The sequence below is a fragment of the Mauremys reevesii genome, linkage group 15, assembly GCF_016161935.1.
Source record: "Mauremys reevesii isolate NIE-2019 linkage group 15, ASM1616193v1, whole genome shotgun sequence".
In the NCBI taxonomy this organism is placed as follows: Eukaryota; Metazoa; Chordata; order Testudines; family Geoemydidae; genus Mauremys; species Mauremys reevesii.
In genome coordinates this window covers 16,273,500-16,288,192 of record NC_052637.1, presented here as the reverse complement: position 1 = coordinate 16,288,192, position 14,693 = coordinate 16,273,500, and the positions used below count along the sequence as shown (strand labels likewise).

At 48.3% G+C, this 14,693-nt stretch overlaps 1 protein-coding gene and 1 long non-coding RNA gene across 3 annotated transcripts in view; both read right to left on the bottom strand.

Annotated features, from left to right (window-relative positions):
- LOC120383115 (zinc finger protein 2-like) overlaps positions 1-6,998 on the bottom strand; it is a 21,609-nt gene extending 14,611 nt beyond the window's left edge. The window contains exon 1 of the mRNA XM_039500740.1: positions 6,054-6,998. Within this exon, the coding sequence (XP_039356674.1) occupies positions 6,054-6,922 (869 nt within the window). The 5' untranslated portion in view covers positions 6,923-6,998. The remainder of the gene's footprint in view (positions 1-6,053) is intronic.
- LOC120383041 lies at positions 6,999-14,693 on the bottom strand. Of its 2 annotated transcripts, XR_005588340.1 has the most exons (4): positions 14,574-14,693; positions 14,221-14,428; positions 9,070-9,183; positions 6,999-7,153 (listed from the first exon to the last, which is right to left on the bottom strand). It is a non-coding gene; the product is annotated as an uncharacterized LOC120383041 (long non-coding RNA). The 2 variants fall into 2 exon arrangements; XR_005588339.1 differs by lacking the exon at positions 14,574-14,693 and having other exon boundaries at positions 14,221-14,546.

Genomic DNA, 14,693 nt, shown 5'->3' with positions numbered 1-14,693 from the left:
AAAGTTCAGACTGTTGCAGAGCTGGCTGGCTTCACAGGTACCAGGAACTAAAACGTTGATAAAAACACCCTCATTCCACAAGCTGTTTCCTCACTGAATGAATCTGGAGTGCCTTTCCTCACTCCGTATCATACTGGGCCAGTCTTTGTTCAGAGGCAGGGTGATTCCATCTGTTGTGAGATTCCTTTTTTATCTCCAAGTGTTTTAGATAGTTTACAGTTGTCTCTGATGGTTTTCCATGGACCGTCTTGGGATGGAACAAGGATTATATCACTGACTAACCAGGGTGAGGTGTCAACACCCCTCTGCTTGAATTGCCCATCACCAAGACATATTATTCCATGGTGACTAACTTTTATTCCAAGTCCATGAAGCATACTTTCAATCTCAATACATTACTCCTTAAATATTAGCTGTACATACATCTCACAATGATTATGAAACTTCAAAAGTTATGCGCATTCTGTAGATACCTTACATGTTACCCTTATGGATCAATATTCTGCAAGATGTGTTTGGTGCAGTGAGTTTGTCAGGTCTGAGGTCAAAATTTTGGCAAAGAACAGGGGATCCTTTGCCAAGGAGCTTCTGTGTCACAAAGTCTTTTCTTTTCTGTTACTGAATATGCCCACTCCCAAGGGAACAGTTCGTTGCTCAGATAGAGTACAGTATCTTCCACTCCATTAACTACCTGGGATTATGTCAGTCTGCAAAATGAATTATTTTGAGAAGCTGGGACTGAACAGGAAAGATGGTTTTTCAACTTCTCAAAAGCCCTTTTGCAAGCCAGTGAATCCTCCTGGGGGCTACTGGCCTTAATTAAGTTAATGAGGGGAACTGCTACCATAGAAAACCCTGGTACAAATCAGCAGTAGTAAACAGCATGTCCCCAAAACCTTCAGACCTGTTTCTTTGTGGCTGGGAAAGGGCATGCTTTGAGAGCCTGGATTTTGTCCACTAGGAGGCAGCCTTGGAGCTTCCACAAAATATATCCCAGTAGTGGCCTTCTCTTTTCCAGTCCTACACTTCGCAGAGTTTGCAGTATTGGAGCTGCTGTCATAATATGCTTTAAATCATTGAACGCTCTTCCATTTGGTGACCTTGTGGCAGAGACCTCATAGATGAGTTGTGCGAGCTGCATGGTTAGGTATGAACTTGCTGACATAATGCAGCATGCCTAGCAGCCTTTGAATTCCCCTTTTAACATCAGGTGTCGGCCTGTTCAGTATTGCCTGAATCTTTGGTTCCCTTTGCTGTCAGTCTCTTGCCCAAGAAGGCTAGTTCCATGGTTTGAAATTAACATCATTTCAGTGTAAGAGTCTTAGCTCTTACAGTTTCCAGTACTCTCCTCTCTGCGGCCTGATGTTCAAAGGCAGTGCTGCCCCAAATCAGTGTATCATCAATGTGCACTCTGACATCTGCCGGAGCTCCCAGCATTTGGCTTCCTGGACAGTGAAAGACTGAACCTCTACAGAAAGGCAGCTTAGTCTTCAGAAGCAGTATCTGCTAATCAGTGGGTAATCGGTGTGTTGAGAGTGTAGATCTTGGAGCACTCTCGAAGACAGAGGTCCCCAAAGTGTGGGGGCGTGGCCCCATATGGGGGCATGGAGGAACATCTGGGGGCGCACAGTGGGGGCCTGGGCCCTCCCCCACGGAAATGTGGGGAGGGAGCGACACCCAGCCCTTCCCTGCCCCCAGCTCTGCTCTGGTCTCGCTCCCAGCTGCATCCCTGGCTCCACTCTGGGCCCTGTGCCAGCCCCCAGCCTCAGCGACTGGCCATGGCTCTGTTCCTGACCAGCGGCCGTGGCTGAGGCTGGGAGCGGAGCCACACCTGGCCGTGGACCTGGCTGCTAGCCCCCAACACTGTCTGGCTATGACTCCGGTTCTGCCCCCAGCCTCGGCTCCTGGCCACGGCCCCAGACCCAGCTCAGGGGGGAGGGAAAGCGGGCTGGCAGGGGAAAGGGAGAGGCACGACCTTCAAAAGTTTGAGGACCATTGGTCTAAGACAGGGGTCTCAAACACGTGGCCCGCAGGGCTCTTGCGTGTGGCCCACCAAGCTCCCCCCGCCTCTCTGCCTACCTGCAGGATTGCCCCCGGTGGCGTTGCCAGCTGCTTCAGACAGTGGTGCAGGGCTCGCAGCACACCCCTTCGGTCGGGAGGGGAGAGGGGGCAGGAGGCAGACGGCTCCTGCATTGCCTCCTTCCAGGCACCGCCCCTGCAGCTCCCATTGGCTGGGAACAGTGGCCAATGGGAGCTTCATGGGAGGTACCTAGAGGAGCGGCAAGAGCAGCGCACGCACAGAACCCTGAGCCCCACCCCCTTCCCCCAGGAACGGAGCAGTGCGGGGGCCAGGGCAGGCAGGCAGGCAGGCAGCCTGCCTTGGCCCCGGTGTGCGCCGCTGCCACCGCTTTAGGTAAGCGGCGCCGGGCTGGAGCCCACACCCTGCACCCCAACTCCCTGCCCTCAGCCCCCTGCCACATCCCACACCCCAACTCCCTGCCCTGAGCCCCCTACCACATCCCACACCCCAACCCCCTGCCCTGAGCCCCCGCCACATCCCACCCCCCAACCCCCTGCCCTGAGCCCCCTGCCGCATCCCAACCTCCTGCTCTGAGCTCCCTGCCACATCCCACACCCCTCCTGCACCCCAACTCCCTGCCCTGAGCCCCCTGCCGCATCCCGCACCCCTCCTGCACTCCCTGCCCTGAGCCCCCTGCCGCACCCCTCACCCTCTTGCATCCTACCCACCAACGCCCTGCCCTGAGCCCCCTGCCGCACCCTGCACCCTTTCTGCACGCCCTGGGGGCAGTGTTGGGGTGGGGACTTCGGGGAAGGGGTTGGATGGGGCAGGGAAGGTGTTGGAAGAGGTGGGTCAGAGGCGGAGCTTAATGGAAGTGGTGGAGTGGGGACGGGGCCAGAGGCAGCGAGGGGGGGGGGTCAGTGATGCGGCCCTCGGTTCAATTCACTAGTCCTCATGTGGCCCTCGTGGTCATTTGAGTTTGAGACCCCTGGTCTAAGAGGATCTGCCACTACTTTGCCAATGCATCTAATTTGGTGAGGAGTTTGGCTCCTGCCATCTCAGATAGTTCACGTTTTGTGGCCAAGTGTACTTTTTCTGTTTTTGTTCAGTCTCCATCCTTTTCTCTCTAGTTACTAAGGAAGGAACCCGATCTGCTGGCTCTTCTGTTCTCCAAATCATACCATTGACTGTCATGTTTCACAGCTCTTCCTCTACCCTCTTTCCTAAGGGGTGTGAAACGTCACATAGTATGTACCATAGGTTCTGCACCTTCTTCTAACTGCCTAATGGCTGTTACTGGGAGGCACCTGTTTCTTGGGAATCCCTCGTCATTGCTGCTCTTAATACTTTTGTATCTGGTTCTGCCTTGTCTTCCTGTCTCTCTGAGGTTTACGCGTCCTCTTCATGAGACCAAACTCCTGACGCATGTATAGGCCCAAGGCTGGGCTGGCCTCTGTACCACCACAAACTCTTGCTTTATCATTTTCCATTTGCACTGAAGTGTCAGCGTTCACTCTTGCAACACTGGCATTGTTCCTCCATCATAGTCTTCACAGACGCTTTTGACTCTTCCACTTTTCCATGCTCCTTACATCTCTGTATTTCAGTTTGTGTTATTACATTTATTTGCGACCCAGTGTCTATCTTGCATCTTGCCAATCTTCCGAGTTTTCACCCTCCTCTATTTGCTTTAGAACAGCAGTTCCTCTTCACCCAAGGAATCCCTTTCTGCACTTGATACATGAACTTTCCTGCTTTCTGTGCACATTTTAGTATAATGGTTGGGTTTATTACAGTTTCTACATATCTGCCCAAATGCTGGCTATTTTCTATAATCAGACTGGTTGCCACATCATTGACATTGTTTCCTGCCTGGCCTGTACATAGGGCCCTTCGTTTTCAGTTTTAATTTAATTTAATTTTTCCCAAGATTTTATCAGTGTTTATTACCACAACAAAAACAGGTGAAAATCAGTGCAAAAAACTATTAATAATTTTTCTGGGTAAATATCAGGGTTTATTCTGGTGGACGGAAAGACTGGGGAGAAAAGCATTCAGTAAATTAATGCTTTGAATTCCATTCATCAGTGTGCTTTGCTGCAGAACTAAACCAGAACTCAAAACACAAGGCCACCTCTGCATTTAAGAAAACAACACATCTCTAATCCGCAAAGAAGGCTTTTCATTTGAATAAACAGTTTACTGTTGTAGACTTAGAACTATTGGCCTATAACTATTTACATTTAATAATTGGGCCACACCGTTTGCAGTGCATATACTCAACTTCATCCCTTTCTCCTACTTTTGTTTTTTTAAAACTTTCGAACATTTCCTTGTGTTCTGTAACATATTCTGATACAGATTTTTGTTTTCTTCCCATTTTAGAGTGTCAGATCTTTAACCCGTTATCTGCTAACAGCTTGAAACGTGTACGGGGTGGGCATGAGATTCATCAGTACGTTCAGATGCGCACTTGCATGCCCGCCCGTTTATTGTGTGTATCTTCTAGATTAATACATAGCCTGACTTCAACAGGCAGCTTCGCATATATACACAGACTAATGTATGATCGTAATACATAGATCTCATGCCATGTATGGTATTTCCCTAATAAAACATGTTATTTTTTTATATATTTGAATGATATAAAAGTAGGGTGAAAATCAGAAAAAACAGAATAATACTTTTTGTAAAACCTGGGAATTTTTCAGTAAAAATCAGTTTAAACTGAAAACAAAGGGGCTTACCTAAACATATTGCCCTTTCTAGTGACAGATCCATCTCCCTTCATAACCATTCACAGCCTTTTTTAGTATTACACCCCAGGATAATTTGGTCTTTAATGAGAGAATCTTTTACGATTCCATAATCACAGGACTGACTTTTTAGCTTTAAAACTTTGACAAAACTTCTCTATTGTTTCCCCTTCATTCTGTGTTCTTGTCTTGACCCATCTCTCTCTCATAAGTAACATTTTTTTCTAAGAACACAATGAGCCTCAAACTTTTTTGATATTTCTGCACAACTTTCCTCTCTTTTTCCACCACCATCTGGGACTTCTGTGCCTGTCACAGTAAGGATCAAAGCAATCTTTGGCTTCGCCTCCACTTTATTTGTCCCTGTGGCTGACTTTCATAAGCAGCTCAAACTGCTGTTTGAATCCTTTTCAGGCATATCCTCTGATTCTCAGGATGGGTGGAGAATTACTTGTAGTTGTAGAGGCTCTGGAGTGGCCATTGCAATGTGACCTCTCTCACTGGGTCTTCCAGCATGCTGGGTGCCTTCCACTGCTGGTACCATGTGGTATCTTTCTGATGAGCAGAGGTGTCAAGATAAATCCTTTATTATGGACACTATGTACAACATGCAATGAGGTAACCAAACTGCCAACTGCTTTGTATAGCTGCAGCCTGCAATTGTCCTGTCCTGAGCTGCTTTGTTTCTGCCCTCTCGCAGGTAAGGTGCCACAGGAAAACTAAAAAGACTTCAGGAAGTGGCACATCTCTATACTGACTAACGCACCGATCCTGCCAACCCCCTCTCCCCAAACTGAAACCATCCACCCCATAGTCGCTGACTTACAGAGATCCCCAGGGGTGCTCGACCCCCACTGTGCTCCAGGCCCCGCCCCCACCCCTTCCTCCAAGCCCCCACCCTGCCTCTTTCTGCCCGCCTTCTTCCACCTGTTCCTGCTTCTCCCCCTCCAGTGCCTCCAGCACACCATGGAACAGCTGATTGCAGCAGGCAGGAGGCGTTGGGAGGAGGGGGAGGAACTGATCAGGGGGCCACAGGCAGGCGGGAGGCACTGTGGGGGAGGAAGAGGCACTGACCCATAGTGGGTACTTAGCACCCACTGGCAGCCCTATTTTTTTTTCCCGTGGGTGCTCCAGCCCTGGAGTATCCATGGAGTTGGTGTCCATGCTCCACCCCCCCTTGCTCCTCTCCCAAGACTATCCTCAAAGGAAGCACATTTACACTTTGCTTCAGGAGGGCACAGAGCCATTGCCCCGCTGTGAGTGCTCCCTTTGCCTCCTATCCTGTGTGGAGTTTCTGGTGGGAAATAAGGGAGTCCTTCACCTTGTAGCTTTTCCCACAGACAGAACAGCGATAGGGTGCCTCTCCTGTGTGGACTCTCTGATGTACGATAAGGGCTGAGCTCTGAGTGAAGCTTTTCCCGCACTCAGGGCAGTCATAAGGTTTCTGCCCCGTGTGGGTTCTCCGATGCCTAATGAGTCCTGAGCTCTGACTGAAGCCTTTCCCACAATCGATGCACTTGTAGGGTTTCTCTCCCGTGTGGGTTCTCCGATGTCTAATCAGGCCCGAGCTCTGACTGAAGTTTTTCCCACACTCCGTGCATTTGAAGGGCCTCTCTCCGACGTGGATTCTCTGGTGTGAAATGAGCTCCGAGCTCTGCTTGAAGCTTTTCCCGCAGTCGGCGCATTTATAGGCTCTCTCTCCAGTGTGGTTTCTTTGATGTACGATGAGGCTGAATCTTTGCTTGAAGCTCTTGCCGCAGTCGGTGCATTTATAGGGTGTCTCTCCCGTGTGGATCCTCTGGTGTGAAACCAGGTTGGTGCTCTGGGTGAAGCCTTTCCCGCAGTCATTGCATTTATAAGGGGTCTCTCCAGTGTGACTTCGGTGATGTACGATGAGGCTGAATCTTTGCTTAAAGCTTTTCCCACAGTCGGGGCATTTATAAGGGGTCTCTCCCGTGTGGATTCGCTGATGTTTACTGAGGTCTGATCTCTGCCTGAAGCTTTTCCCACACTCAAGGCATTTATAGGGTCTCTGCCCTGTGTGGATTCTCTCATGTATAATAAGATTTGATGTCTGAGTGAAGCTTTTCCCACATTCGGGGCAGTTATACGATTTCTTTTTAGTGTGCATCTTCGGCTGGATCATGGTCTCTTTAGGATCCTCCAAACCTCCTCCTGGATGAGTGGATTCAGCCCGTCTCTTCCTTGGCTGGTTTCCCTTCTGCCTTGTACCGACTCCCACAGGCTTCTCCTTGCTTGGGTCTCTGGGAAACATTTCCTTTGGATCTTCCCAATACCGTCCTGTGTCGTTCCACTTCCTCAGGACCTTCCTGCTCAGGATTCTCCTCCTTAATCTTACTCATCATCCCATCACCTGCTGGGCAAAGGAGAGAATCCAGACAGGAGTCATTCCCTGTGCCAGGGAGAAAAGGAACCTCAAAAAGGGGAATGGGAACATAAAAACATAAGAATGGCCATACTGGATCAGACCAAAGGATCATCTAACCCAGTATCCTGTCTACCGACAGTGGCCAATGCCAGGTGCCCCAGAGGGAATGAACAGAACAGATAATCATCAAGTGATCCATCCCCTGTCACCCATTCCCAGTTTCTGGCAAATCGAAGCTAGGGACACCATCCCTGCCCATCCTGGTTAGTAGCCATAGATGGACCTATCCGCTATGAATTTATCTAGTTCTTTTTTGAACCCTGTTATAGTCTTGGCCTTCAAAACATCCCCTAGCAAAGAGTTCCACAGGTTGACTGTGCGTTATGTGAAGAAATACTTCCTTTTGTTTGTTTTAAACCTGCTGCCTGTTAATTTCATTTGGTGACCCTAGTTCTTGTGTTATGAGAAGCAATAAATAACACTTCCTTATTTAATTTCTCCACACCAGTCATGATTTTCTAGACCTCAATCATATCCCCCCTTAGTCATCTTTTTTTCAAGCTGAAAAGTCCCAATCTTATTAATCTCTCCTCATGTGACAGCCATTCCATACCCCTAATCATTTTTGTTGCCCTTTTCTGAACCTTTTCCATTTCCAATATATCTTTTTTGAGCTGGAGCAACCACATCTGCACACTGTATTCAAGATGTGGACGGACCATGGATTTATATAGAGGCAATATGATCTTTTGTCTTATTATCTATCCCTTTCCTAAGGATTTCCCACTTTCTGTTCGCTTTTTTGACTCCTGCTGCACTTTGAGTGGATGATTTCAGAGAACAACCCACAATGACTCCAAGATCTCTCTCTTGAGTGGTAACAGCTCATTTTGACCCCATCATTTTATACGTATTAGGAAAGGGGGAAAATAAATCAAAGTAATTGCTAAGGAGATCAAGCAATCAGGAGCTGAATTCCTCTCCCACCAAAAAAACAAACCCAAGAACCTCTCCCCAGAGGCAAGGAGAGACCAATCCAATGCCATTTCCCAAGTTAGAACTCTGAGGGACGGGAGCTACTGTGAGGTGTGAGCAAGGACGAGGAGGGGAATATTCAGCCCTGAGCAAATGGAACCACATGGAATAGTATTGGGAAGAACCAAAGGGAAAATTTCCCATAGTCCCAAATGGGGAGAAGCCTGTGAGAGTGAATGCAGGTCAGAGAGGCAGCAGAGGAATCAGCCAAGGAGACAGGGAGGTTTGGAGGACTTTAATGCAATCATGATCCAGCCATGAATCTTCACTAAAGAGAAACGATATGAACGTGCTGAGTGTGGGAAAATCTTCAGTTGGAGCTCAAGCCTTATGTCAGCATACGGCTGTTCAGTAATTAGATTGTTTGAACGTGACACTTTGCTCATAGCTCCTCCCGATACCCTCCCATGTGGTTCCACTTGCTCAGAACCTCCCTGCTAAAGATTCTCGTCCTTGTCCTCAATCACTGTCCCAACAGCTTCTGGGACAGTCAGGGGATCCAGACATTCTCTGTGCTGGGGGAAAGGGAACCTCAGAAAGGAGAATGGGGAAGGGGGGGAAGTAAACTGAATTAACTGCTGGGGAGATTAAGAATCAGGAGCCGAATCCTGCCCCCAAATCATTCTTCAGAAGACAGAGAGGAGGGAAGCAATTTTGCCTCCACATATCACCTGAACTCTCAGAGGGAAGAGAGCTACTGCCAGGTGCCACTCAGGATGGGTGGGAAGCCAAGCATGAGGTCTGCCAAGAGGATACAACATTCTGACCTGGGTGAGATGAGGCAGAGGAGCGAATGGGGCCTTTGTGGGAATTCCAGCTGTTTACATCAATGATGGATGGTTTCTGTATCACTTTAACCAATTCCTCACCTGTGAGGGTGTTCCTCAGGGTCACACTTTCCTCAGAGTTCTGAGAGTCTGGGACCCACAGCTCTTTTCTCCATTTCCTCCAAGAGATCATGTTGGGCTTGGGAATTGAAAAACCTGCTCCCAGGAAAGAAAACAGGCAAGATCAAGGCTTCACAGTTGTGTAGTACCTTACATTTGTCTATGCTGAATTTCATTTTGTCTGTAGCCCCGTTCTCCAATTTATCAAGATCCCTCTGAATTTTAGCTCTGTCTTCCAAAGTATTTGCAACCCTCCCTAGCTTTGCATCATCTGCAAATTAGATCCGTACGCTCTCTATTTCTACATCCAGGTAATTAATAAAGGATGTTAAATAACACCGGACCCAGAACAGATCCCTGTGGAACCCCACTTGAGACCTCCCTCTAATTGGACATCATTCTATTAATAGTTACTCTTTGGTTGTGGGTATTTAACCAATTATGTATCCACTTGATGGTAGTTCTGCCAAGCCTACATTTCTCCAGTTTACCTGTCAGAATGTCTTGTGGGACTGGGTCAAAAGCCTTGCTAAAGTCCAGGTATATTATGTCCACCACATTTCTCCCATCCACCCAACCCTGTCAAAGAAAGAAAGAAAGCTGGTCTGGCAGGATTTGTTCTTGGTAAATCCATGCTGGCTGCTAGTGATCACTCCTTCATTCTCCAGGTATTTGCAAATTGAATGTTTTATACATTGCTCTAGTAGCTTTCCAGGTATTGAAGTCAGGCTGACTGATCTGTAGTTCCCCGGCTCCAACTTTTAATGATGGCCACTATGTTAGCCCTTCTCCAGTCTTCCGGGACCTCTCCTGTTATCCATGAGTTTGCAAATATTATTGCCAGCGACTGAAATTTCTGCAGCTAATACCTTCAGCACTCTGTTGACTTGAACTGATTGAGATTAGTCACAAGATCTATGATATGTTCTCTATTTATCTTAATCTGCATACTATTGTCTATAGTAACTTCACTAGTCATCTGGTCCTGTTATTTTTTGTGAGAAGACAGAAGCAAAGTAGGCATTGAGCAGTTCTGCCTTCCCATCATCTTCCGTTACCAACTCACCTTCTCCATTGAGCAGCGGACCCACATCATCCCTGATCTTTCTTTTTGTCTGACATACACCTCTACCTCGATATAACGCAGTCCTCGGGAGCCAAAAAAATCTTATTGCGTTATATAGAACTTGCTTTGATCCACTGGAGTGCACAGCCCTGCCCCCCCGGAGCACTGCTTTACCGCGTTATATCTGAATTCATGTTATATCGGGTTGCATTATATCGAGGTAGAGGTGTATTTGTAGAACTCCTTCTTGTTGTCTCCAACATTCCTTGACAGCTGTAACTCATTCTTTGCCTTGGCTTTCCTGATTTGGCCCTTACATGCTATTCCCATGTGTATACTTCCTTGGTGACCTGCCCCTCCTTCCATTCCCTGCCTGTATCCCTTTTGGCTTTTAGATACTAAAAAGCTTCTTGTGCAGCCCCATTGACCTCCTGTGGCTCTTCTTAAATTTCCTTTGCATGGGAATAGCTTGATATTACATCTTTTAGGAACTGCCAGCCCCCTTCAACTGCTTTTCTTCCCAATTAGTCTCTCCATGGGACCTTGCCTAATATTTCTCTGAGCTGGCTGAAATCCACCTTTCTGAAGTCCAGTGTCCTTGGTTTGCTGGTCCTCCTTTCCTTAGGATCTTGAATTCTATCAGATCATGATCTCTTCTTCCCAAGTTCCTGACCACCTTCAGGTTCGCAACTAATTCATCCCTGTTGGTCAAAACCAGATCCAAAAGGGATAACCCCCTAGTGGTTTCCTCAATTTTCTGAGCCAGAAAGCTGTCCCCTACACACGCTAAGAAATTGCAGGACACACTATGTTTTGCTGTATTAGTCTTCCAAGTAGATATCAGGGAAGTTAAAAGCCCCCACCAGTACTAACTCGCAGGTTAGCTAATTCCTGTTACCTGTTTGGAAAATGCCTCATCCACTTCCTCTTAGAATCATAGAATCATAGAATTCAAGATCAGAAGGGACCATTATGATCATCTAGTCTGACCTCCTGCAAGATGCAGGCCACATAAGCCGATCCACCCACTCCTGAACTAATTCTCTCCCTTGACTCTGCTGTTGAATGCTCCAAATCATGATTTAAAGACTTCAAGTAGCAGATAATCCACCAGCAAGCGACCCCTGCCCCATGCTTCGGAGGAAGGCGAAAAACCTCCAGGGCCACTGCCAATCTACCCTGGAGGAAAATTCCTTCCCGACCCCAAATATGGCGATCAGCTGAACCCCGAGCATGTGGGCAAGACTCTCCAGCCAGACCCTCTGGAAAAGGCTAACAATATCCCAACATTGACCCTTTGTACTAATTACCAGTGTGGCACGTTATTGACCTATTGATAAACCCGTTATCCTATCACACCATCCCCTCCATAATCTTATCCAGCTTAATCTTAAAGTCATGGAGGTCTTTCACCCCCACTGTTTCCCTCGGTAGGCTGTTCCAGAATTGCACTCCTCTGATGGTTAGAAACCTTCGTCTAATTTCAAGCCTAAATTTCCTGACTGACAATTTATATCCGTTTGTCCTCGTGTCCACATTAGCACTGAGCTGAAATAATTCCTCTCCTTCCTGGTATTTATCCTCTGATATATTTAAAGAGTGCAATCATATCTCCTCTTATCCTTCTTTTGGTTAAGGAAAACAAACCGAGCTCCTCAAGTCTCCTTTCATACGACAGGCTTTCCATTCCTCGGATCATTCTAGTGGCCCTTCTTTGTACCCATTCCAGTTTGAATTCATCCTTCTTAAACATGGGAGACCAAAACTGTACACAATACTCCAAATGAGGTCTCACCAATGCCTTATATAACGGGACTAGCACCTCCTTATCTCTACTAGAAATACCTCGCCTAATGCATCCCAAGACCGCATTAGCTTTTTTAACGGCCACATCACATTGCCTACTCATAGTCATCCTACGATCATCCAGGACTCCTAGGTCCTTCTCCTCCTCCGTTACTTCCAACTGGTGCGTCCCCAGCTTATAACTAAAATCTTCCTGATTTGGTGATCTATAATAGACCCCCCCCCCACCATAACATTGCTATTATTCTTTTCTCTTTTATCCTCACCCACATACCCCTGGTTGAGAACCACTGTACTAACTAATTGAGGGCATGTTACCCCCCCTGGAGGTATGCAGAGGTCTTCCAAGGGGTACATCAGCTCATCTAGATACTTACCTAGTTTTACAACAGGCTACATAAAAAGCACTAGCGAAGTCAGTACAAACAATTTTCATTCAGACAATGACTTGTTTATACTGCTCTATGTACTATACACTGCAATGTAAGTACAATATTTCCAGTGGATTTATTTTATAATTATATGGTAAAAATGAGAAAGGAAGCGATTTTTCAGTATCAGTGGGCTGTGACACTTTTGTACTACATGCATCCGACGAAGTGGGTATTCACCCACGAAAGCTCATGCTCCAATATGTCTGTTAGTCTATAAGGTGCCACAGGACTCTTTGCTGCTTTTGTACTTTTATGTCTGATTCTGTAAGCACGTCATTTTTAAGTAAAGGGGAACTTGGGGTATGCAAGTCAAATCAGACTCCTACCAGAGGTACAGTAGTCTGGGAAGGTTGAGAGCCAGTACATTAGTATATATCACCTATGCATATAGCTAGCTAAACCCTCGTACAGTCCCCTGCACTCCCATAGACTGTATAGACCCAACATCCCTATACATATACAGCTCCTTGCACTTCTCCAATACCTTCACAAGCTCGCATCTGGCAACCTGCCACTGAACAGGAAAGGAGACTGCTGGCAGAGGGGGCAATCCTCCAATACAGCATGTAGCTGCCCATCCTGGAGAAATGATCAATAATGACTCCTGCATAGGCACATAGCAAAGCCCACACATCGGTAGCACAGACATCATTGCCTATGGAGCCTACTGATGCACTGGGGACATCCGGTACATTCTTCAGCAGCATATACACACACACAGCCCACCACACTGCACCACACACAGTCACACATACACATAGGCACTCTACTACAGAGGCAAGAGGCAAGGGCAAGAGCTGCTGCCATGTGAGTGATGTGCTCATACATGCATCACCTCAAGCATCATCACCCTTCTGCTATTATAGCTCCTATACACCTACCCACCTGAGACGCAGCAGTGTCTCCTATTTCTATAGGACAGTGGCTCTCAGTGAAGGGTCTGGGGCCGGATGGGGGGCCATGAGCAGATTTCAGGGGCTCTGCCAAACAGGGCCAGTGTTAAGACTCGCTGGGGCCCAGGACAGAAAGCCAAAGCCCCACTGCCTGGGTCTGAAGCCCGGGGTCCTGAGCCCTGCCACACGGGGCTGATGGGGAAACCTGAGCAATGTAGCTTTGCAGGGCCCCTTGTGGCATGGGGCTCTGGGCAACTGCCCCACTTGCTACCCCCTGGCTTTTACATGCAGAAAACCAGTTGTTGTGGCACAGGGGGGTCATGGAGTATGTGTGGGGGGGGGGGCTCAGAGAGGTTGAGAACCCCGGCTCTAGCATCTACAGACCAACACTGCGCAGCAGATACTCACATTCACGAGTTCCCATTTCCTTTAAAAAAGCTGGGGCGGGGGTGGGGGGAGGTTTCTGAATCAGAGCTAGTGTGCCATGTTCGCCAGCGGCTGCTTCGCTCTCTATGGTCCTTACCTGCTGGCCCCCAAAACCTAATACCTGAGCACCAGTTTTAAAAAAAATATTTCTCCTCCCAATACCCCCGAGTGACAGGAGAGCGCCATTCTCCCCATTTGCCATGTGGGAAACTGAGGCACCGAGCCATTAAGCTCTGGTTGATACTAGAGAAGTTACACTAGTATAATAATGTCACCTAAGGGGGTGCGATTTTTTTACCTATATATTTATGCTGCTATAAACTCTACCATGGATGCAGCTATGCCCAAAGTAGCCCCAACCGAGCACAGTCCGGTTAACTTCCCACACCTAACCTAGCTCCGCATTTATTTCTCCTGCGGCTCCCCCCCTTCATTATTCTCTCTCCCCCCGCGGCCATTGTCCCTTTCCCAGGGGCACTCGCTCTCCCACAGCTGGATCAGTTCTTACCTGCAGGCTCAAGGGCTGGTTCCAGCCCCCGCAGAGAGTCCCCCCGGCTGGGCACAGAGGGGCGCTAGGGAAGGGCTCTCCCCGCACACACCCCGCTGGGGAGCAGCAGCGGCTCGGCCCGGGCTCCCGGCTCACAATGGAGGCAGCAACAACTTCAAACAGCTCGAGTTAGGAGCAACTGCAATGCAGGAGCCGCAGTCGCTCATCCCTGGGATTACAGTTATTCATGATTAAGATTATTTGCAAAGCAGACGCACCTAGGAGCCCATATCTCTGCCTCCCCCCTGCCAACACCAGATACAACCCGCCGCTCTCAGCTGATCCAGCCCCTTCCTGTGCCCCTCGATACCAACCCGGGCTGCAGCCCTCCCTGGGGCTGGGACAGGCTGCAAGCAATGCCCAGAGCATCTGTCTGCAGAGATTAAGGGTCCCTGGGGGGAAGTGGCGTGTGAAAGGGCCTACAGCTCTCCCGC